General features: G+C 38.1%; 2 protein-coding genes across 2 annotated transcripts; both read left to right on the forward strand.

Annotated features, from left to right (window-relative positions):
- The first annotated feature begins 1,550 nt into the window (after positions 1 to 1,550).
- On the forward strand, positions 1,551 to 3,159 carry LOC122070024 (mitogen-activated protein kinase kinase kinase 20-like). Its single transcript, XM_042634127.1, has one exon. The coding sequence runs from the start codon at positions 1,751 to 1,753 to the stop codon at positions 2,834 to 2,836; it is 1,086 nt and encodes a 361-aa protein (XP_042490061.1). The 5' UTR covers positions 1,551 to 1,750; the 3' UTR covers positions 2,837 to 3,159.
- Positions 3,160 to 12,976: 9,817 nt separating this feature from the next.
- On the forward strand, positions 12,977 to 14,507 carry LOC122070014 (mitogen-activated protein kinase kinase kinase 20-like). The gene has a single exon (XM_042634114.1). The coding sequence runs from the start codon at positions 13,099 to 13,101 to the stop codon at positions 14,173 to 14,175; it is 1,077 nt and encodes a 358-aa protein (XP_042490048.1). The 5' UTR covers positions 12,977 to 13,098; the 3' UTR covers positions 14,176 to 14,507.
- Positions 14,508 to 24,317: the final 9,810 nt, after the last annotated feature.

Consider the following 24,317-nt stretch of genomic DNA (forward strand, 5'->3'; position numbering starts at 1 on the left):
ATTTTCCTCTTTTTTTTTTTTTTTTATAGAAGTGAATACTCTTTATTTATTAATATAAGTTCGTTTTCATCCAAACAAAAGAAGTTGAGAAGGAAGGTCCCAACACCAACCTAACTCCTTCCCAAGAAGAGTCAAAACAACACCCACCACCACTCAAAAGGAGTTTTAAGTTTTCAACTCAATCCCATTTAAAATATTTTGGCCTTAACATTTATCAAATAAAAATAACATGAGAATTTAGGGATCTTTAATGTTAGGTTTTTCATTGAAATGGATCATATTTCGGTGCCATTTTGGTCCTTTTAATGGTATATATAATCATTTCAAATGTTTTGGTTCCATTTTAGAGTCATTTAAGTCATATATTTTAATTTCAATCTTAATTAAAATCAAAATTGAAATATAAATCTTGAACTTTACCTATAAAAGGGTAAACCCAACCCATAATTGAAAAATCAGGTTTAAACTCGGATGAGTCACACCTAAGTTATCTAAAAAAAAAAAATTATTAAACCTAATCAGGAATTGTGAATACTCATCCAAGTTAAATAAATGGCCCAACCAAGTTTGAGCTAATTCGAGTAGTTATTGAGTCAGTGTTTTTGCCCAAATCATGTGAAACTCGTTGAACATTTTTTCTTTTTTTGATATTTTTCTTTTCTTTATTGAGCCATATACTACACGTATATCATAAGTTTAGTTTATAACTAAGCAGGACCCTAAACCATTTGCTTATTGTCTTAAGTATTGCTCTTCCTACTAAAAAACAACCATAGCATCAGTCTTTCCTCACTCGGAAAAGAAAAAGGAAGTATATATATATATATATATATATAAAGATAAAAAGACTAGCCCTAATTAGGTTTGAGGTTCTCAAACTCATCAAGTTTCGAAGAAGACAAGTCAATGAAAAAGAATCTAATTTCTAATTATTCTCCAAACAACTAAAATGTTGAAGGCTTGACAATATTTATAACAAATAAAGGGGAAAAAATGACTACGAATGTCCTCACACCTAGTAGCTTACCTTGCACCCACACTCAAAAGATGAGAAATGACCACCTTGCCCCTCTTATTGGATGTTCCTGTGCACACAACATAAGGCCACATAACTTGACAACAATCTCTGTCCTAAGAATATAATAAGGATACTTACTACTTGGTGGAAACATCCTGGTTGGTTACATCGAGATGTCGGCTCAAAACCTCATACAATAGTGGATATTTTGATCAACAAAAAAGTTCCATATAGATTTACCCATAAAATAAGTGTCGAGGAGTTTCTTGTCTTTTTTTGTGAAAAAATAAATGTGAAACAGAGTTCATAAAAACAACAGATCTCATGTACTTTACCATGATAATTAACAACAAATCAACGGTTAGGAAACGCCCATGACACCATATAGTTTCTAGTTCTTGGGCATTTTTGTTTCCAATTTTAAGGGTCCAAGATTGATGCTAACCCTACACCGCCGTAACAGGAAAGTGGGATTCAAAACTTGTTACTGTTAACTTGTTAAAAGAACTCAATTGACTCTCAAGTCACTCTCAAGTCTCTATTCAATTTCGAACGCGGACTCGGAACTCTTCTCCTCGACTTGCTTCTCTACTTCTTATTGTTTCGTTAAATCTTTCTTTGCAGATTAAGCATTTCCTTGGCTCTTTGTTTGATCGAGAAAACCCTAACTTCCATTCCATTACAAGTTCTCATTGAAAGTAAGAAACCCTAACAATCTGAGAGTATTCCAAGATGGAGCAACAGGGTCAAGGAGGAGGAATGTGGATGAGAGGAGAGACAATTGGTCGAGGGAGCTTCGGTACTGTTTCTTTGGCTACAGCAAAGCAGAAAGCCAACAAGCGTCGGAACCATCTCCCACCATTAATGGCTGTGAAATGGGCTGAAGTCTCTCGCTCCGGAACGCTTCAGAAGGAGAGGGAAATACTTACCAGGTTCGAAGGATGCCCTCACATTGTTCGCTGCTACGGCGACGAAATCACTACGGAGAATGGTGAGCTAACTTACAATGTCTTACTGGAATATGCCTCTGGAGGTACCCTAGCTTCTCGGATTAAGAACTCCAGTGGAGGATTGCCTGAAGTCGATGTTAGGCGTTACACCCGCTCGATTCTTCAGGGTCTTAACTACATTCATGATCGTGGTTATGTTCATTGCGATATCAAGCCCCAGAATATTGTGCTCGTTCTTTGCTCCTCTTCTTCTTCTTCAGATGAATATGTGGCGAAGATTGCTGATTTTGGTTCCGCCAAGAATACCATGATAGAACAGAGGAAGAGGAAGAAAGAGCGTCGTTGTTTGGGTTTGAGAGGAACCCCTCTTTATATGTCGCCGGAATCTGTTTCGCGCAAGGAACAGGAAGCTCCCTCTGATATATGGGCTCTTGGGTGCGTTGTGGCTGAGATGATTAGTGGGAAACCTGCTTGGAATTGCAAGTCTGACATGGATGTTGATGAGCTTCTTTCTCTGATCGGCTCCAGCAGGGAATTGCCTGAGACCCCGAGTGAGATGTCCAAAGAAGGGAAGGATTTCTTGAAGAGGTGTTTTGTGAGGACTAGCAATTTCAGATGGACTGCTGACATGCTTTTGCATCATTCATTTTTATCAGAGAATGTTCGAGTTCAAACTACTCCAGAGTTGTCCAATGATGCAAAGGTTCAATTAGCTGGGAGTTATGTCGAAGAATCTGCACTGGGAGGTCAAAAGAGGAGGAGGATCAACGGCTCTGATGATCCTTCTATTGGTGAGGACAGTTTGAAGCCAAGTATCAAAGCCTTCAAATGCTACAAGAGGCTTAGAAGACTTGCCACAGCTACTTGATATTGAATGCCATATCATGGCATTATAATGGAACAGACTGTACAAAGAAAAGTATCAAGCTGTCGGAGGAACTGACTGATCATCTAGGGGTTTTGACTTTTACAAGGGCAATTTGTCCGCAGGGATTGATATTATTTTGTTTCTTTAGGTTGCATTGGTTTTGGGATATTTTAATCTTTAATATAGATTTATATACTCACAGGGAATGCTTTGTTAATCAAGTTCATTAGGGTTTATATTGATATAAACTCTGGTTTTCATACTTGTATACAAACACTTGATCTATCATTGTTTAATGCAACATTTTCTGCAGATTCTCTTTATTCTGTCTATGTTATTCTTCTATCATTGTAAAATCTTTTTGTAGCAAATGAGTCTTATCATTCATTCATGCCTTCATAACATGGATATGAGAGATCTCTGGAACAGCTACCTTAAATCCCCAATTCGGCCCCTCTCATATAATAATAGTAAGCATACAATATTGCAATGTGGTCTCTTCTCACCCACATAAACCCCCTGAAAAAACCCAACACTAGCAAAGAAAATTTACTAGCCTTGTCCAAGTTGCGTTGAAATGGCCAATGGAATAGGGCATGCCCTTTAATGCATTTTTGCAGTTCAATCCTGAATTTTGTGTAGTCTTGGGGTCATAGCCCACTGAAAAAGCACCCTTGAAAAAAAAAAATGGATTGTTTTTTTTCAGGCCACTTTAATTGTATGCACAGATTGAACTGCGGTAGAGCATTGTTAAGTCTTTGTTAAGTCTTGCATCCATCATATTGTTCCATTCTTAAATTGCTCCAGCCAAATGGTGACGTACTTGTAACCTGTCCCAAGCATGCTCTCTCATAAGAGCTTTGATTACTGAATTATTCTCCCCTTCAGAATCCCTCTTTGAATATCTGCCCTTTATCTTAGGGATTGGAAACTGGATGAGTCAAACAGATTTTCAGGATCCTTGAATTGTGACTTTGTCTCTCTCCATTTATTTCTAGTGATTGGTTTCTTCAGTTATTGACAAGCACACATTTTAATTCTTCCATCAGCTTGTGAGTGCCTACAACATTTACATTTTTGGCTAAAATTGATATTGAATACACTACCCTAAAGTTAATTCTTTGACTGCCTTGAAATTAATATGCGCATATGCCCCCTGAACAAACACAACACTAGCAAGGAAAATTTACAAGCCTTGTCCAAGCTGTGTTGAAATGGCCAATGGAATAGTGCATGCCTTTTATTGCATTTTTGCATCTTTCTGGTTTTAAATGAACCTGTTTCATCTCTTTGTTCCATATGCATTTTACTTTCTTTATACATGGCTAAGTTGTTTGTGTTGTTAGTGAAAATTTAGAAGGATGGATTCTTTCCAAGGTTTTGGGTTTGGTAGGGGTTGTATGGGGGTATCAGATTAACTCTCAGCCAAATTCTCTCGGCCAATGTAGAGGAAGAGTTTGTGAGTTGGCCTAATGTAATATGACTCCATACATGACGACCCCTAGTTGTATGATCCAACCTACAACGTACAAAGTTTTTTCGCTCTACTGCAATGGCTACATTTTGGCCACACTTATTTTATATGTTCTTTCTTGGTTTCTTAACACTTTGCCCCATAAAGCACGACTTTTCTTATAAATGCCCCTTCTAACGGTATGTGCTGACCACATAGCACTCTGGACGCACATCATTGCTTTATCCATCCATTCTATGTGAAATATTTTCTTCTGCCTTCCCTACTCTTGGACCTGGTGAACAAGGCACCTGAACTGGCGCATTGGCCCTCTAACCTGCTTTGACTGGGTGTTTTCAGATGGATTGGATTAATTAAAATCATATCATGGGCAACCTTCATACACTATGACCTGGGCTTTTTTTTTGTTAACAACTACCTAGAGCAGTTGATGAGGTTATGGTGCGCTAAGCCCCCACTCACCAAGAGGTCTTGAGTTCAAGTCTTCTGGTTGTTACCTTCCCCCTCATCCCTTATATAATATACCCATCTAAAAAAAATATACACCATGACATCCCCATCTTCGTGCCAGCTCTAAGCTTGATGCAAGTTTCCTTTATCCAAGCTTACGACTGATGGAGTTACCACAAAGTCTATTTGTTATAATTGAATTGCAAAAATTACAATTGGAAGATGAGTTTCTTGTTGCACGGAATGGATAATTTTTTCTCAACCATTTTCATGGCCTTCATAGGAGTAGTTTCTTCTTCACATCACCAATGGTGTATGAGTGAAATACGTGGATATATCCTTCATCTTAAAAGAACTCATCGAAGAATGACATTTTTGTGGGTTAGTTGTCCTTCTCTTTATCTGTTGTTTTATTTATTTCCCTCTCTTCACTCGGCAACTTTGATTTTCTTTTTCACTATATTGTTCAGTAAGTGGATTCAATATATGTTTAGGAATTGGGACATCTGATCACTTTTTTTAAGTCATTATTCATTTCAATTTCTTTTGTATACTTTTTTCCTGTTCTAATTGTTCGGGTTCCATCAACTCTGCTTAGTATTGCTGTACCTTATAATCAAATCTTAGATTCATGACATTCATTAATCACTTTTAGGCATGAAGTACAAACTACCTCAGATCATCAACTCATTGACTCTTCTTTTGTCTATAGGAAGATCTGGCTTGCTTGTCTACTAGTACCATTGACATGAGTGATGGCCTAATTAGAGTCTGAAGCAAATATAATGAAGAATAGCAGAGTTGAAAGTGTTAGTTCGAGTTCAAAAGGTCAAATATCTAACTTTCATTTCATATGCATTTTCGCTTATTTGTGCAGATGGACTTGTGGCTTTTTGCTTGGTGACAATTTTACTTAGTACAGAATCAATAGTCAACAAAGATAATCTCCTGATAGCATACTCATTCAGGTGGTTGCAGGAGTTGAGATGCACCATACCTTGGGTTGCATCTTGGATTGTTATCAATATTGAAATTTGAGTCAACTGGATGGCATGTCTTTTTGATAAATAGAAAGAATGGACTTGTATTGCACTTAGAAAGCTTAAGTACAAGGCTTGAGAACTCACTTGTTTGGTGCCTTGGCTAAATGAGGGCACCTCTATTTATAGGCACTCCTAGTTACAATGAATGGCTAGGATATGTACACTTGTCTTACATCCAACGGTTATTTCCACCTCCTTAGTGGAGGATTCTAGAAACCTTCTAAAATATCTCCTACAAATCTCTTCTAGAAAATATCTCATGGGTGATCTATAAACAAAGAAATGTTGAAAGCATGAATTTTTAGGACAACTTTTCGTGTAAGTTTTTGACATATATCTCCCAGTGGGACCTATCTGTAATGTTACAAGCCTTGCCCAGTACACAACATGTACTAGCATGTATTTGATTACCTTATTTTATGCACCTCCCGGAGACCTCACTTTTCCTGTTTCCATTGTTATGTTAACAAAATATGTTGTTGTTTTGGCATCTCAATTAGGTTCAGTATGGCTAAACTAGAATTGACTGGAAATGGTTACATCTTGTGATTCTAGCAAATTGATGACCTTTGGGGTGCTTTCAGTTTTGTGAGTTTGGATGTTTTGAAATTCAAGAAGTCAAATTACAGCAACATTCTATTCTTAGATTTGAGCTAACTATGATCAGCTGTGATCACAAAATTCTTGAGCATGAGAAAATAAGAATAACATATCCTGCCTATGTGACATTTTATAAACTAATGCATTTCTACTATTTTATCAGTGGAACATAATGTTAGGATGAGATGCCTATCTGACTGCCAGGGACTTCATAACTTCCTCATGTATGAATCTGACATGATTCTTTTAAGTGATGTTCACGTGATTAGTCCTTGCTAGAATGCTGGTATCTTACTATCACTCTATTCTATTAAATTTTTTATTTTTTTTATTTATTTTGGTGACTCAAGATATCAAATGGGGGTGTGGAAGGGGATTTGGAATAATTCATTAGAGTTCAGGAAAGGGGTGAGATTTATAATGGGGAATGGGAAAAAGAGTGGAGTTTTGGCATGATCTGTGGTGTGGAGAAGGCCCCTTGAAGGAGTTGTTCCCTGATTTACTTTCCATTGCTGGAATCAAGAGGCTGGAAGGGCAGAGGGTGTGGTCTCCCTACCCACCTCCCAGTCATTCAAATTCCTTCTAAAATCTAAAGTGCGGAGACCACACCCCCTGCCCTTCCTTAACTCCATATGTTCCTCAATGGAGTGATTTTGGGTTCATTGGTTCCTCCAAGGATCTATTTTTTCATATGGACAGCGGTGTTGGATAAAATTCTTACAACCCTGATAAAAAGGGGGTGGAGGATTAGGAATGCATGCAAGTTATGTGGTGAGGCCCAGTAGGATGGTTACCAGTTATTTATAGGATGTTCTTTCACATTAGAGGTGTGGGGGGTACCTCTCGGTGATGAGGGTCAGCTGGCTTTTTCCAAGCTCCCGCCTTGCTATGGTGGGCCAGTGGGAAGGTCGTCCTTTGGGGAGAAGAATGGCTGTTCTGTGGAAGTTGGTTCCATTTGCAATATGTTGGTGCATTTGGCAAGAAAGAAATGCCGGCACTTTTGAAGGCAAGGATGAAGGAGCTACCTCTGTTGCACAGGAGGCTGTGAGGATAGTTTGTGTAGTTTGGTGTTCTATTGTACCAGACTTCAGGGGGGTCAATACTTTCTGTTTTGGGATACATGTGACAGGTTTGAGTTTATGAGCTATGGTTACAGTATTTTGTAAGGGCTCGGTTTTTCTTTTGGTAGGGGGCCCCAGGTGGGCTGGAGCAATAGTATAGCAACCAGAGTGTACATGCTGCTTTTTCTGGTAAATTACAATAACATATTCTATTCAAAATCTCTAACCAAGTGTGATCAGAGATGAACCCGAAGTTCTTCACATTTTTAGCTTGAAAACACAAAGGATGAAAAACAGTAGATGTATAACATTTGACTCATCATATTACCATTCAAACGAACAAGAGATCATCTTGGTAAGACGTATCAGACTGACAAGATAGTTTTCCAATTGCCTTATTGATGAAGCTGATTTCAGCTCCATACTGGAAGGCTGGAATCCTGAATTTTGTGTAGTCTTGGGCTACAGCCCACTGAAGAAGCACCATTGAAAAATCTGGATTCTTTGGTTTTTTTTTTTTTTCATGCCACTTTAATTGTATGCACAGATTGAACTGTTGTGGGGCATTGTTAAGTCTTGCACCCATCATATTTTAGTTCTTAAATTGCTCCAGCCAATGGTGACATATTTATAACCTGTCCCCGGCATGCTCTCTCATAAGAGATTTGATTTCTCTGAAAATTATTCTCCCCTTCAGAATCCCTATTGGAATATATGCCCTTTATCTTAGGGATTGGAAACTGGATGAGTCAAATAGATTTTCATGATCCTTGAAAGGCTACTTTCTCTTTCTGTCATTTGATGTTTCTATTGATTGGTCTCTTCAGTTATTGACAACCTCACAGTTAGACCTTTCTTCCATCAGCTTGTGAGTGCCTACAACATAAGCATGTCTGGCTAAACTGATATTGAATACACTAGCCGTAAAGTCAAATCGTTGACTACCTTGATGTCAAAATGTGTATATCTTCTTCGGAGGACCTTTCGGAGTCTATAGCATTTTCGTATCTTGATAATGAGATGGATTCTTTGGAAGGTATTTCATTGTTTCATATTTCAGATTGGCATGCAACTTCTTCAATTGATCTCACTCTAGTGGAAGAGATGGAATTGAAGGATACTGAGGTGATTCAACATGTTGACGATACAAAGGAAATCCCTTAAGAAGAATCAGATGGCCATGCCATCTATACTGGACGGAGCAACCGTATAAAATTTTTCTAGTACTACCTTCGCTCCAAGGAATGGAAAACTTAATTTCTGATGTGTCCATTTGGCCCATTTATTTTCTCTCCTTTGCCTCATCTGAGGATGGTGTGGTGCCTTTAGCTTCTTTCTAATTTGTCTTGTATCTTGCCTTTTGGCTGTCTTCCTGCTCCTTTTCTTTAATATAAAATTTTTATTCATCCAAAAAAAAAAATGTGCATATGCCTCAAAAGAGAAATAAAGCTTATGCTCTCATTTCATTCTTTATTTGAGGAAAATCGGACTAAAAGAGCTAATAGGAAGAAATAAGAAGAAGAGAAAAAGGAAATTGAAGGTATGAGCGCCTCAAAGCTTCTTACATCTTATGGTTCTTACAATACAGGAGTGGTATACAATGAATAATAACAAAAAGGCTAATCACTTATCACTGGATTTCCCCTCAAGCAGTATCACAGATATCAATCATACCCTGCTTTTCTGTTTTCTATCTGACCAAGTTCCTCCAAGAGGGTCCATTAGCACGTGCAAGTTGCAAGTTGCAAGTTGCTTCTGCCTTCAGAAAGAGAGAAATTTATCTGGTAGCTGCTCTTTCGAAAATAAAATTATGCTCAACCTCCATGCATTCTGTCCAATTATGTTTAATGGGAATGTGGACTTTTCTGATAGTTGTTTTGTTATTGCAAGAAAAATTAATTGAATAGAAACCTAAGTTCTTGTATCAGCGCTTTCAGCTGCAGCAATTCATGAGCCTCCACAATCCATTGACAAGGTACGAGCTCTTATTAAATATTTATTCATTCAGAACTTTTTTTGTTTTACTTCCCTCTGTCCTGCCAATATTTTCTGTACTTCCTTCTTTTTCATTGTTGTTAAATATACTTATTTCTGCCTGATGAAAAGAATAGTAATCATCCTTGTCTCTCCATCTGGGGAAATAGAGCAGTTACCCTGCAACATGATTGGTTCCCATGCACAAATAACAACCAATTAGAGGAGTGCAGCAGTGCAACATTTATGGGTAGCAAAAAAGATATTTAAACAGAAAAAAGTGATGAAAAAAAAAAACTGACAAACGCATTAGGTAGATAGGGAATCATCAAGGCAAGAAGTATGTATACATATACCATAGGAAATATGGTTGTAAAAAAAGTTGATCTTAATTTTGCCGATCATTTCACAGTGGGGAGATCTCGAATCTTATGGAAAGATATGCCGATATGTTTAAATTTGGGGCAAAATGTAGTGGAAAGTGGGAATATATAACTCTCTCTCTCTCTCTCTCTCTTGAGGGTTGATGTCTTGTATTATGTAGCTTGGGTTTGTGGTTGCCTTTGAAGGGTCGTTAAAAACCCATACGGTTTGAGGCCCGGAGGAAATATAGATGATGCTATCTTTGGACTTAACAAGCACTACTTCCACAAAATAGATGAGTATAGCATATGCGAGTTTTTGGATCTACAAAGCATTCCTACCCATTCATAATGAAAACAAGATAACAATCTTCATTATCATATTGCTTCACTGTTATGTCCACCCCTTTTTTTTATAACAAGATTCTACTTTCTAGCCTGTTTTCAAACTTTCTAGCTGTTAACTTCCAGTGAGAGAGGTCCAGCTATTCAGAATCTTTCTCCATTGCATTAAGCTCAACTGTAAAAATGTTTTTTCTTTTGACATTTTTTTGAACTGTAGCTAGAAGAACACATGCCTTTGATGACCATTTCACACCTCAGTGTTATGCTTGTCCCATTAATTTGGACTGTCCATTTGTTGGCTTTCTACTTGAACAGCCTGTAACTTAGAATCAATACTTATAATCTTTTCAATCAACTCCTCAACTTGTACTTGTGTTAGTTACTGATTGATTATGAAAGCATTCTTTTCCCAGAACTGGGTTAAGTTTTGGGTAGAATAAATACTACTATTTTGATTTTCTTGGTTATGAATCAGTGAAAGCCTAGCTTGAAATAGAAAGCATTGTCTGAGTAATGAAGAGAACACATTTCATTACCTTCAATTTAAGAGAACCAGACCTATATACGATTGGAGTTGCAATGATATTGATAGTTGTAGACTAGTAGTAGTAGTTAGCAGCAGCATCAGTGGTGGTGGTGGTGGCAGTAATGTTGGTAGGGGGTGATGGTACAAGCAGTAATGGTGGTGCTGTTGGTAGTCATTTTTGGTTTGCAATTTGGTGGTGATGACATGCAAAATGTGCCATGCACTTCCTAATTCAAGGTTTTATACGCAAAGATGTGGAAGAGACTTTCAGAAAGCAAAAATAGAGAGAGCATATTATGCTGTTGCTTAACATAAAACTAAAACAAAACCTGAATTTTAAAATTTTCTATCAGTTACTGATTTCTAGCCAAGGATCCTCTAGAGGACATAAGAAACATAGAAGCCAATAGAAGATGATCACCTTTGGAAGATGATTTTTACTGAAATTGAAATTCTTCAGTTAAGATGAGAGGCGCCTAGTCTAATAAAATGAAACCAATAATGTGCTTCAAGTTCACCTCCAGAAAGACAGACATGCAATGTACAGACCCTATTCAAGTTCATTTCTCAAGTCTAATTTTCAAGATTAAAGTTGTTGCAATAGGAACAATTTAATGAGGTATAGAACTTCTCTTCATATATTCAAAATGTTTTCCATAATTTTCACTTCTGGTTAATTAATGAGTTTTAGCCAATTGGACGGATTTTCTGATCAATTCACGGACTTTCAGTTCCATTAGTAACGAATGATTTGGAATGTTTGGTTTTTCACCGAAGTGGATCATATTTCAATGTCATTTCTCAACAATTTTAATGGCATATTTAACCATTTTTTGGCTATTTTGATTCCATTGTAATGCCATTTTAATCGTATATTTCTTTGAATAATAATTAAAATCAAAGTCAAAATCGAAATCTTGACTTTACTTTTAAAGATGGTAAATAGGTTTTGTCTTGGGGAGCCACCCAAGTCGAGCGAAAAGAAAAATAAAAATGAAATCTGATTAGTAGTCATGAAGACTCGCTTAGGTTTAAGAAATTACCAGGCTAGGTCCAATTATTTATTAGCTTTTTTTTTTTTTTTTTCGCCCAAGTCGTCTGAAACTTGGTTGCTCAACTTAGTCAAACCTAGTCAAGGCAAGTCACCTTTATTTCTATATAATAAAAATAGTTAAAGGGTTCCCTAAAAGGCAATATAACCCCTACACCAACATAGGGCCAAAGAGGAGTGCTTGCATAAGCATCAATATGGACAGTTTTCTACCTTTCATGATGGTAGGGGTGTTCATTCCCCGCCCTTTGTGTATGGGCGTGGGAGCCATGTTGCCTTTTAGGCTACTTTTTCTCATAAAATATACTTGTATTCTTTTTGTATTACAAGTTATATATAGCTCCTTTTGGTATACAGTTTTTTTAGGAATAATTTGATAAATTGGAAAAAAAGAAGGAAGCTTCACGGAATCATGATTGTTAGCTGTTGGCTTCACTTAAAATTTCATTTTCTCTCAACAAACTATTGAACAAGACTATCGAGGGTTTTTACCATTTTACTCAATTGAAGTGATCAAATTTAATGGATTTTTTTAAAATGATCAGACTTCTTGATTTTATTGTGACGGTTGAAAAGATTGAGTCTCATATGACTCCTTGTCGTTTTTTACCTCGACTTAATCTAGTCTACACGGTTTTTTTTTTATCACGTTTTCAATATTTTTGACTCATGTCACACTACTTGCTCAATCCAAGCCTATTTTTCCAATTAAGCCAGAGCATGGATTTAGTTCTCGGTATCGGTATTGGTATTGGTATCAGTATCGGCAGCTTGATACCGATTCAATCCAGATCGGTATCAAAGTGGATCAATGTATAATAGTCATTTTTTCTCTTTGCTTAACAAAAAAAAGTTTTTTTTTACTGTTTTACTCATGAAACGATACGTATTGATTTGGATCAGTCAGGGATCAATGATCGATCTTAGACTCTCAGTTGACACCAATATGATCGATACGATACCAATACTTGAAACCATGAGAGACTGAGGGCTCATAAAAGACAAATCCCAAATAATTACCAGCATCGGGTCATCGGTTAGGCAAACTGCATGACACCATGTGATGTTTAATTTTTCGCATTTACTTTTGTGCCCATTTTCACGGTCCAGATTGATGTTAACCCTGTACCGCCGAAACAGGAAAGCGGGATAGTAGGAAAAGGGGATCACATGAGTTCGTTTTTTTGGTAGAACACACGAGGTCGTTGATTACTCATAAATAAGCATTCTCCTCCACGAACTTTCGATTTTCCATTTTACATCGTTAGAATTCTTTTTTGCTGCGGAGGTAATCTATAGCGCTTTGTTTGAATGTAAGAACCCTAACTACCACTCCCTTGAAACTAAGAAACCCTAAAACAGTAGAGTATTCCAAGATGGAGCGACAGAGTCAAGGAGGAATGTGGATGAGAGGCAAAACCATTGGTCGAGGGAGCTTAAGCACTGTTTCTTTGGCCACAGCTAAGCAAAAATCCAACAAGCGTCGGAGCCATCTTCCACCATTAATGGCTGTGAAATGGGCTGAAGTCTCTCGCTCCGGAACGCTTCAGAAGGAGAGGGAAATACTTACCAGGTTTGAAGGATGCCCTCACATTCTTCGCTGCTATGGCGACGAGATCACTACGGAGAATGGTGAGCTAACTTACAATGTCTTACTGGAATATGCCTCTGGAGGTACCCTAGCTTCTCGGATTAAGAACTCCGGTGGAGGATTGCCTGAAGCCGATGTTAGGCGTTACACCTGCTCGATTCTTCAGGGTCTTAACTACATTCATGATCGTGGTTACGTTCATTGTGATATCAAGCCCCAGAATATTGTGCTCGTGCTTTGCTCCTCTTCTTCTTCAGATGACTATGTCGTGAAGATTGCTGATTTTGGTTCCGCCAAGAATACCATGATAGAACAGAGGAAGAGGAGAAAAGAGAGCCGCTGCTTGAATTTGAGAGGAACCCCTCTTTATATGTCACCGGAATGTGTTTTGCGCAAGGAGCAGGAAGCCCCCTCTGATATATGGGCTCTTGGGTGCGTTGTGGCTGAGATGTTTAGTGGGAAACCTGCCTGGAATTGCAAGTCTGACATAAATATTGATGAGCTACTTTCTCGGATTGGCTCCAGCAGGGAATTGCCCGATACCCCAAGTGAGATGTCCAAAGAAGGAAAGGATTTCTTGAAGAGGTGTTTTGTGAGGACTAGCAATTTCAGATGGACTGCTGCCATGCTTTTGCATCATCCATTCGTATCAGAGAATGTTGGACTTCAAACTGCTCCAGAGTTGTCCAACGATGCAAAGGTTCATTTAGCTGGGAGTTATGTCGAAGAATCTGCACTGGGAGGTCAAAAGAGGAGGATCAACGGCTCTGATGATCCTTCTATTGGTGAGGACAGTTTGAAGCCAAGTATCAAAGCCTTCAATTGCTACAAGAGGCTTAGAAGATGTGCCACAGCTACTTAATATTGAATGCCATATCTTTGGTATTATAATGGAACAGACTGTGTACAAAGAAAAGTATCAAGCTGTAGGAGGAACTAACTGATCATGGAGGGGTTTTGACTTTTAGAAGGACTTTTGTCCGTAGGGATTGATAATATTTGGTTTCTTTAGGTTGCATTGGTTTTGGGATATTGTAATCTTTAATATAGATTTATATACTCACATTGAATGCTTTGTTAATCAAGTTCATTAGGGTTTATATGATATAAACTCTGGTTTTCATACTTGTATACAAACACTTGATCTTTCATTTTTTAATGCAACATTTTCTGCAGATTATCTTTATTCTGTCTATGTTATACTTCTATAGCTAAATCTTTTTGTGGCCAATGAGTCTTATCATTCATTCATGGCTTCATAACATGGATATGAGATCTCTGCAACAGCTACCTTAAATCCCCAATTTGGTCCCTCTCATATAATAATAGTAAGCATACAATGCAGTTTCTTCTCACCACGTAAACCCCCTGAACGAACACAACACTAGCGAGGAAAATTTACAAACCTTGTCCAAGCTGTGTTGAAATTGCCAATGGAATAGGGCATGCCCTTTAATGCATTTTTGCAGTTCAATCCTGAATTTTGGGTAGTCTTGGGGTCATAGCCCGCTGAAATGCTTTCTGGGCAGTTGATCACCAATGGGGAGGTGATCTCTTTGCCACAGCTGGTGCTCAAGTTGATATTTGGGATCACAACAGGTTTTCATCTTAATGTGTTTTACTTATCCTGTAACTGAATGAGCTATATCCCATTTCATATAACTTGAAGTGCTTCCCTAATAGGTTACAGCCAGTCAACAGTTTTGAATGGGGAAAAGACAATGTCATGTCTGCTCGATTGAATCCTGGAGAAACCAAATGTCTTAGCTACATCAGCAAGGTATGCACCACCATGTAACTTATAGAATGTAGAATAATTTCATAATTTTCTTTAAAAATATGGAGCCGATTTTCTGTCCCTTCCCACTTGAGCTGGAATATATTGAAGTGTGAAATAGTTGTTATACTTCACCTAATTTAAGTTGATCTATATCACACTGTTCCCATCAATGTTGGAGAAGGTTTTATGTATCTGTTTTCCTTCATCATTTATTGGACCTAATGTGTTTTAATTATTTACCAAAAAAATGTGTTTGAATTACTGAGAGACTAGTTGGTACATCTTTGCTCTGGTGCAGTGCTTGGCATGAACAGGGAATCTCAATTTATGATTACGTTGAGTAGTAATCAGTTGAAGCTCCAGATGATGTAGAACTGTAATTGAATAATCAAAACAGTACCAAAACAAAATTGAATTACAGAGAATATGTAACTAGAATTAGAGGAATCATTATAACTCAAAATCAGCAGATCAGATTGAACTGAAACTCCAGTCGAATTCAGTAAAACAGGGGCAGAACGCTTTCTGAAAATCTTAGGTCGATCCAAGGGCATGATCACAAATTTTGAACCAATCCTATTAGCACTAGGAAAGAGGCATACTAGTAATTGGGAAAATTACCTGATTACCCACTTTGGGGTTTCACTTTACAAAATTACCGTACTTGTGTTTCAGCTAACAACAATCTACAAAATCAGGTTTTGGTTTACAAAACTACCCAGAACAGTGATTCTCCCTCAATTATGTTTGTGTTCTTACCATTTTACCCCTGACTTCTGCACCCTACCTTCTCCTATCACAGTGTTTACTCCGATCAACTATGTCCATTCTGATCACCAAGGCCGCGGTCACACAAAGAACTGGCAGCCATCCCAGCCTAGCAGCCGCGGTCATGAAGGATCAAGGATTTAGGCGGGGGGGGTTTTCCGTTCATTATTCCGGCATTTGGAACCTGCAAATCGGTTTTATGGAGGTGTTTCGATAGCTCTTTTTTTTTTGGAAAGAGCTACTCTAGGAACATGCTGCACCACCTCCTTTTCTTCTCCTGCATGGTGGACCTCCCATCTTTCTCTCTCTCTCCATCACACATTGCAGCAGCGAACAACAGAGCAGCCGCGGTAGAAGAATAGATGCAGAGAGGGCTGCAGGGACCGAGTGGAGGTGTCAATGGAGGAAGGCAGAAAGGGAGCGATGGAGGATGGATGTGGTCAGAGGATGAACGATTGGGACGCTGGAGGCTGGGCGAGGAATGATGGTAGCAACAGGAGACTGAGAGATGCAGAGAGGGCCGGTTTGGATGTTAATGGCGGAGAGCAGCAAGGGAGGGATTGATGTGGTCAGAGGTTGAATGATTGGAGTGATGGAATCTGGGCGAAGCATGATGACAGAGCAAAATAGAGTTCAAAGAATAAATATGAAACAGAGGAAGAACACAGAGAACAATGTTGCCTGATTTCAAGAACAGATTCAGATTCTCACCATTGACTTCTTGTGCTGTGCTTGAAATAAATCTCTAATGTGTCAAGATCACACCTTTAGGCAACCCAGTTGTCCCCGAAGAGAATGGGAGTGCAACCGGGTCATCCGGATCAATCAAAACTCCTTTTCCTCTAATTCTAAGATTACTGAGACATGGAGGAAATTTTCTGGTAGATCATCGAAGGTAATAATCACCTTGAAATCTTCTCTGATTTTTGGGATTCGCCAATGGAATCGTTAAGCTTGAAAACGTATTTGATAATAATCAATTTTGTTCCAGAGGTTCTGAAATGCTTGAAAATCTCTGTTTGGGTATACAATGGGTTGGCTGTTGTGGTTATGGCTCCAATCATAGAAGCTCCCATGAAAGAGAGGACGAATTCAGGGGAGTTTTGGAAGAAAATCATGATGAAATCCCCTTTTTTATGCCGATAATTGATAACCAAACTGCAGTTTTTAGGCAGATAATATGGTTTTCTGAAATGTGTATATTCTGCCATTGGAGCCAGAGATTAAGCAAGGTTGCTCGCGAATTCTGATATTTTTTCAATGCAGTATGTGTGGAGAGGGAGGTGGTTTGGGATGGGAATGTCTGGGCGTTGATCGGAAGATGAAGGTTTCTTGTTTGAGATTTTAAATATAACCGCAAGCGTACGGATTAGTGTAGCTACGGGTCGAACACAGGGAGAGCAGTCACTTTATTTTTTTATTTCTTTTAATAATGCGAAAGTGAACCGATTAATGGTTGTGATCTAATTCTAATTACCATCCTAAACATACGTATCTAAAATAATGTCCTAACCATTCGTCATCTAAGAATTTAAAGACACAAGCCACGCAATTAAAATTAAATAAATAAATAATTGAAAATAAACAAGCCACGCAATTTAAAAAAATAATAATAATAATAAATGAAGAAAAAAAATGCTGAAATAAAAATAAAGTAAAAGAAAGGGGGGAAAGCTAGAGAGAGACTCACAAGTAGGTTTCTCTACTTAGCCCGAGGGATACATCATAATATGAGCTTCCCTACTTGACCAGAGAGTCACTCTTACAAGGGTTACTCTACTTGGCTTTAGGGAAAGGGAGACAATTAAAATAAAAGCAATAAATTGATGGTTCTATGGCCTAGGAGGGGCAAAGCCAACACATACACTAGCCATGAACCTTGGGGGAAAGAGATAGCAATAATGTAACGACTGAAATTAAAATCCTAAATTAAGAAAGAAAGGGTAGTCAGAAAAGGGAATGAGAGGGGGGAGAGAAGACTACTGAGGGAGTCTACTTACATGAACTTCAACCCTTGAACTGAAAACTTTATCGATTTGAGATACTACCAGTACTAAAAACCAGATCTAGAATAAACCAAATCTGAAATTTCTAGTACTAGAGAAAACAAATCTGAAAAAAAAAATGAATTTGAAAGACATGCTTCATAGCTTGTTCTTGTCACCTAGAACTAAGCCTAGAACTAGAACTTGAAAATTACAACTTCAATTACTTAAATAATAAAAATAAAAGACTGAATCAAAAATAAAAGTGCTTGCATTAATTGAATAAAAGAACTTACAAAAGTGTTTAAAGCATAAACCTTGAACTAGAGATAGAGAAAGAGAAAAACTAGAGAAAGAGATAGAGCAAAAAAAACCCTAGAAGAAGAATGAATTAGAGAGGAAGAGGGATAATTTTTTAGAGTTTTGTGGACTCCCTTTTATAGGGAATAGGAGAGAGAGAAGGACGTCCAAGGGTAGATCCCCTTGGACGATTTTGTGGTGAGGTGGAGGAGAGAGAAGAGAGAAAATGTTTGGAGAGATCTCCCACGATTTTCTTGCCTTTTTTTCCCTATTTTTTCTCTTTTTTCTATTTTTCTCTCTCTTCTTGCACAAGAAACCCCCCTTGGCCGATTTTCCTTGCTTGGATTTGGACAATATTCTATTTTAAATGGGAAATTCCATCCATGCCCTTGTCTTTTCTTTTCTTTTTTTTTCTTCTTTCCTATTTTTTGTCTTTATTTTCTCTCTTCTTCAAACTTGCGTACAACTATCTTGGCCGACCTCCTTTGAGTGATGAGTAGGAGAGAGAAAATAATCTAAAAAAAACCTCAACAAAATAGCAGCTAAGAGGTTCGAAAACTTGAGACCTCCTAATAAGGAAGAGATTTTGCACACAACTCACCAACTACGCTAGGTAGTTGTTGTTACCACCAAAAATAAATCTTCAATCACTTAAGGATGTGGTCCATTGATTCTTGTTGGCATTTGGAATATTCCTTATACCCTTGGGACAACTGCAGACGGGCTGGTTCTGCATCTCGGTTCAGTTCTGATCCATTATTCTTTTTCTTGCCCGAAAAGAATAATCACTTGTACGGTTGACCAAACGAATGTGTACTTTTAATTGAATACGTCCATCTTGCTCAGAATTTCGTCCTCTTCGCAACAATGAAAAGAAATAGGACCTCTTTACGTGTAAAATTGGAGATATAGCAACCGATACTCCTTAAGGCATTAAAAGTATAAAACCTGCAAAAAGAGAGTAAAACCCAAGGTAGCTCCATTCTAAATATGTAAAATGCATGATTTACTACCTTAGATTTCACACATAAATGTGCTCATCAGAATTTCCCCACACTTAGACTTTGCTAGTCCTCGAGCAAAACAAAAAGAAAAGGAATATAAAAAAAAAAAACTAACTCACTTTCGTAGGAATCACGGTTGCACTTGGTATGTGCAACAAGCCTTTAAACCCCTAAGTTACCCTAGTGGACGAGTTGTGTCTCGTGGGTGTTTGCAGTGAATATACACCCAAAATTCAGAATAAATAAATCCCAACCTTGGCTAAAGGTAAGACTCATACCGATCTAGAGCAAAGATAATTTTTCTTACAAGGGACCCCCACACTTGAACTTTTATTACCCTTAATCAATTCCAGGCACTAGCATATTTCTTAATTTGGAACGCACCTCGTCTCTTCCGAAACATCCTTATCTTAAGGCAAAACCACTTGTGAAGAATAGGGAACCAATGACTAAGGCGTTGGAGTGTTTTTGACCAAAACATTTTCCTAAGCATTATTGACATTTGCATATTTTTTTTCCCTTTTTTTTTTCGCTTAAACTCTATTCTACTCCACTACTTTTGGCCTGAATGATATAGCGGAGCAAACACTAGACACCCAAGTTACTATGTAGCTTTGCTTTTTGCATATGCCCACAAAGACAGTGATGCTAGAGTTCCTTCAGAAGTTTCCTCCCAAGGAATTTCGATCAAGACACCACACTTCCTGAGGCGCAATGCCCTGTCTAGTTCCAAGGGAATCAACTCTTATTCTTCTTTATACCACATTTCACAATTCATTTAAAATGGTGCATTGTCAACCCATGCCAAATTAAAAAGAAGGTCTCAACTCCAAATCAAAAGTATAAGAAACCCACAGACTTACATATGGTCCAACACCATAAAACAGGGGTCTCTTATTTTTCAAAAGAAAGTCCCATCTCAAGACACAGGCTTGTTTCTTTCTTCTCAACAGGTTTTTTATACGTTCAAAATGTGTACGTTAGTCAAAACTTTTATTTTCATACATCAAGCAACCGAATGGTATGATCATTAGCTAAAAGCCAAAGTAGGACTTCATCCTTTAGCAAGCTAAAAAAAAAAAACAAAAAGAAAAACAAATAAAACAAAGTGGAAAAAAACAGAAATGTTTCCCTCCCTCACACTTAAGTCATGCAATGTCCTCAATGCATGGAAAGAATTAAAAACGAAGACAATGCAAGGGGGTCATACTTGATTAAAAGTTAGTCATCAGTGTAAAGAGGTTCATGGAGATCCATGACCTCTTCACTACCAGTATTAGGAAACTCGAGGAATGGCTTCAAACGCTGACCACTAACCTTCAAAATTACCCCTGTTCCTAGATTCAAAATCTCCACAGCCCCATGGGGATATACATTATGAACAATAAATGGGCCATCCCATCAGGATCTAAGCTTACCAGGAAAAAGATGCAATCGAGAGTTGTATAATAAGACCTTATCACCAATTGCAAAAGATTTACGCAGAATGTGTTTATCATGGAAAGCTTTTGTCTTTTCCTTGTAATCCTAGAACTTTCATAGGCTTCATTCCTAAGTTCCTCTAACTCAAATAGTTGGAGCCTACAATGAATTCCCACATCAGACAAATTAAAGTTGATCTTCTTGATGGCCCAAAAGGCCTTATGCTCCAACTCAACTGGTAAGTGACAAGTTTTCCCACACACCAAATGGTAGGGAGACTGACTAAGATCGGTCTTGAATGTAGTCCGATGGGCCCACAAGGCATCAATGAGCCTAAGGGACCAATCCTTATGGTTGGGATTAACAGTTTTGCTCCAAGATTTGTTTGATCTGCCTATTAGACACCTCCACTTGGCCACTAGTTTGGGGGTGATAAGGGGTAGATAACTTATGGGTGATCCCATACTTTTTTATTAGGGCCTTAAAAGGCTGATTATAAAAATGAGTACCCCTATCACTAATTATTGCACGTGGTGTACCAAAGCGGGAAAAAATGTTCTCTTTGAGAAACTGGACCACCACTTTGTGGTCATTAATTTTATAAGGTATGGTCTCTATCCATTTAGAAACATAATCAATGGCAAAAAATATGTACAAATTCCCAAAGAAATTAGGTAATGGTCCCATAAAATCGATGCCCCAAACATCAAAGATCTCAACTATCAAAATAGGGTTGAGGGGCATCATGTTCGTCTTATTGATACGGCCAAAAGACGGGCAGGCAGGACAAGTCTTGCAAAAATCAAAAGCATCTCTAAAAAGAGTGGGCCAATAAAATCCGCATTGGAGAACCTTTGCAGCAGTTTTCTTAGGTCCAAAGTGTCCACCACATGCATGATCATGACAAAAAGAGATAACAGAATGTTGCTCATGATCAGGAACACATCGTCGGATAATCTGATCCGGACATATCTTAAACAAATAAGGATCATCCCAGAAAAAGTGTTTAACTTGGGAATGAAACCTATACTTATCTTGAGTGGACCAGTGATCCAGAGTCACACCTGAAACTAAGAAGTTGACAATGTCAGCAAACCATGGTTCACTGGACACTACAAATAACTGTTCATCTGGAAAGTTCTCGTTGACTGGAGAATCGACAGTCAAAGAATTGGGAAGCCAGGATAAATGGTCTACAACTAGGTTTTCAACTCGTTTTTTATCCCTAATTTCTAAATCAAACTCTTGCAAAAGTAAAACCCACCTAATGAGATTTGGCATCCTTTTTCTGAACTAAGTATCTGAGAGCAGAATGATCAGTATACACCACCACATGTGAACCAACTAAGTAAGACCGAAACTTTTCTAATGCAAACACAACCGCTAAAAATTCTTTTTCAGTGGTTGTATAATTGAGTTGTGCATCATTTAAGGTCTTACTAGCATAATAAATGACAGTGGACAACTTATTAATCCTTTGACCCAAAACTGTTCCTATGACAAAATCTGAAGCATTACACATCAGTTCAAGAGGTTCAGTCCAAACAGGTGGTTGAACAATGGGTGCATTGGTCAACTCCTTCTTAAGTTGTTTGAAGGATTCTAGGCACTCTTTAGAAAACTCAAAAGTTTGATCTTTGGCAAGTAATGAAGTGAGAGGTCGGGCTAACTGACTAAAGTTCTTAATAAACCTTCTGTAGAAGCCCGCATGCCCTAGAAAAGATCGGACATCCTTAACAGATTGAGGAGGTGGTAAATTATCAATTAAATCCACTTTGGCTCTATCTACCTTAATTCCCTCCTTGGATATTACATGGCCTAAAACAATACCAGATTTAACCATGAAATGACATTTCTCCCAATTCAAAATCAAATTCTTAGATATGCACCTTTTCAAAACTAGAGAAAGATGATGAAGACATTCAGAATAGGAATTCCCATGAATTGAAAAGTCATCCATAAATACTTCTAAGAATTTTTCGACCATGTCAGAAAATATGCTCATCATGCATCGTTGGAACGTAGCAGGGGCATTATAAAGCCCAAAAGGCATACGCCTGTAAGCAAATGTTCCATATGGGCATGTAAAAGTGGTCTTATGTTGGTCCTCTAAAGCAATTGGGATCTGGTTATAGCCGGAATATCCATCAAGAAAACAATAGTATTCATGTCCAGCTAACCTCTCTAACATCTGGTCAATGAATGGCAATGGGAAGTGGTCCTTCCAGGTTGCCACATTAAGTTTCTTGTAGTCTCTGCACACTCTCCACCCAGATTGGACACGGGTTGGAATTAGTTCATTATTGGCATTAGGAACTACAGTCACACCAGACTTCTTAGGCACTACGTGAACTGGGCTTACCCATTGGCTGTCAGAAATAGGATAAATTATTCCATGATCCAAGCACTTTAGGATCTCTTTCTTAATAGCTTCCATCATCACTGGGTTTGCTCTTCTTTGGGGTTCCGTGGATGGTTTGGAATCCTCCATAAGATGTATATGATGTTGCACAATAGAAGGGCTTATACCCTTGATATCAGCCATGGTCCAACTTAAGGCTTCCTTATTATCTTTTAACACTTTAATTAACTCCTCTTCCTGGCTAGAAGTCAAATTTGAAGAAATTATTACAGGAAAAGTCTGGTCAGGCCCTAAGAAAGCATACCTCAAATTAGATGGCAACTCCTTAAGATCTAGCTTAGGGGGCTCAACTATGGAAGGTTTGGGAATGGAATTGGAAAGGGGTCCTAAGGGCTCCACAGGTGTGTGAAGACTCAAGACTTCAGAAAAGAAATTTTCACTATCATCATCCACCTCATCCATACACTCTTGGAATTCTGAATCAAAATTAATATCAAAGTTGGTAATTAAATCATCAGAAAAATCCAGAAAATCCTCAATCATATTAATCTCTTCTTCCATATATGGTTGCTTGCCTATCCTAAACATGTTAAACTCAACAGTTTGGTTAGCAAAAGATAATCTTAGGAAACCATTCCGGCAGTTGATTAATGCATTACTGGTAGCCAAGAATGGTCTTCCTAGAATTATTGGGATCTCATCCTTGATTGAGAAGGGCTTGGTATCTAACACAATGAAATCAACAGGAAAAATAAATTCCCCCACCTTTAGTAAAACATCCTCGACCATCCCTTTAGGAATTTTAACAGACCTATCTGCCAACTGAAGAGTAGTTCCAGTGGCTTTCAATTCTCCCAATCCAAGTTGCTTGTACACATGGTAAGGTAAAAGATTCACACTTGCGCCAAGGTCAAGTAAGGCATGCTCAATGTAGGTGTTGCCTATGACACAAGATATGGTAGGGCTCCCTGGATCCTTATACTTGGCTGCTATAGGCTGAGTAATTATGGAACTAATGTTACCTGCCAAGAACGCCTTTTTAGGCACACTAGTGATACGTTTGTGAGTACACAAATCTTTCAGTAACTTTGCATAGGCAGGGATTTGGGATATGGCATCCAAAAGGGGGATGTTCACTTCTATCTTTTTGAAGACTTCTAAAATTTTGTCCATGGACGCAGTCTTCCTTTTGTTTACCAACCGATTAGGAAATGGGACAGGATGAACATAAGGGCTGTTAGGGAGTTGCGCTTGTTCAGAAGAATCATTTTTGGTTTCCTCAACCAAATCATCTTTAGTTTCAGAAAAATCTTTAGGTTCATCAGATGAACCTGAAACAAGAGGCACACTTGTGTCCTCAACTGAAGGAGAGTTAACATGAGT

Source organism: Macadamia integrifolia, unplaced genomic scaffold (assembly GCF_013358625.1).
Source record: "Macadamia integrifolia cultivar HAES 741 unplaced genomic scaffold, SCU_Mint_v3 scaffold808, whole genome shotgun sequence".
Taxonomy (NCBI): Eukaryota; Viridiplantae; Streptophyta; class Magnoliopsida; order Proteales; family Proteaceae; genus Macadamia; species Macadamia integrifolia.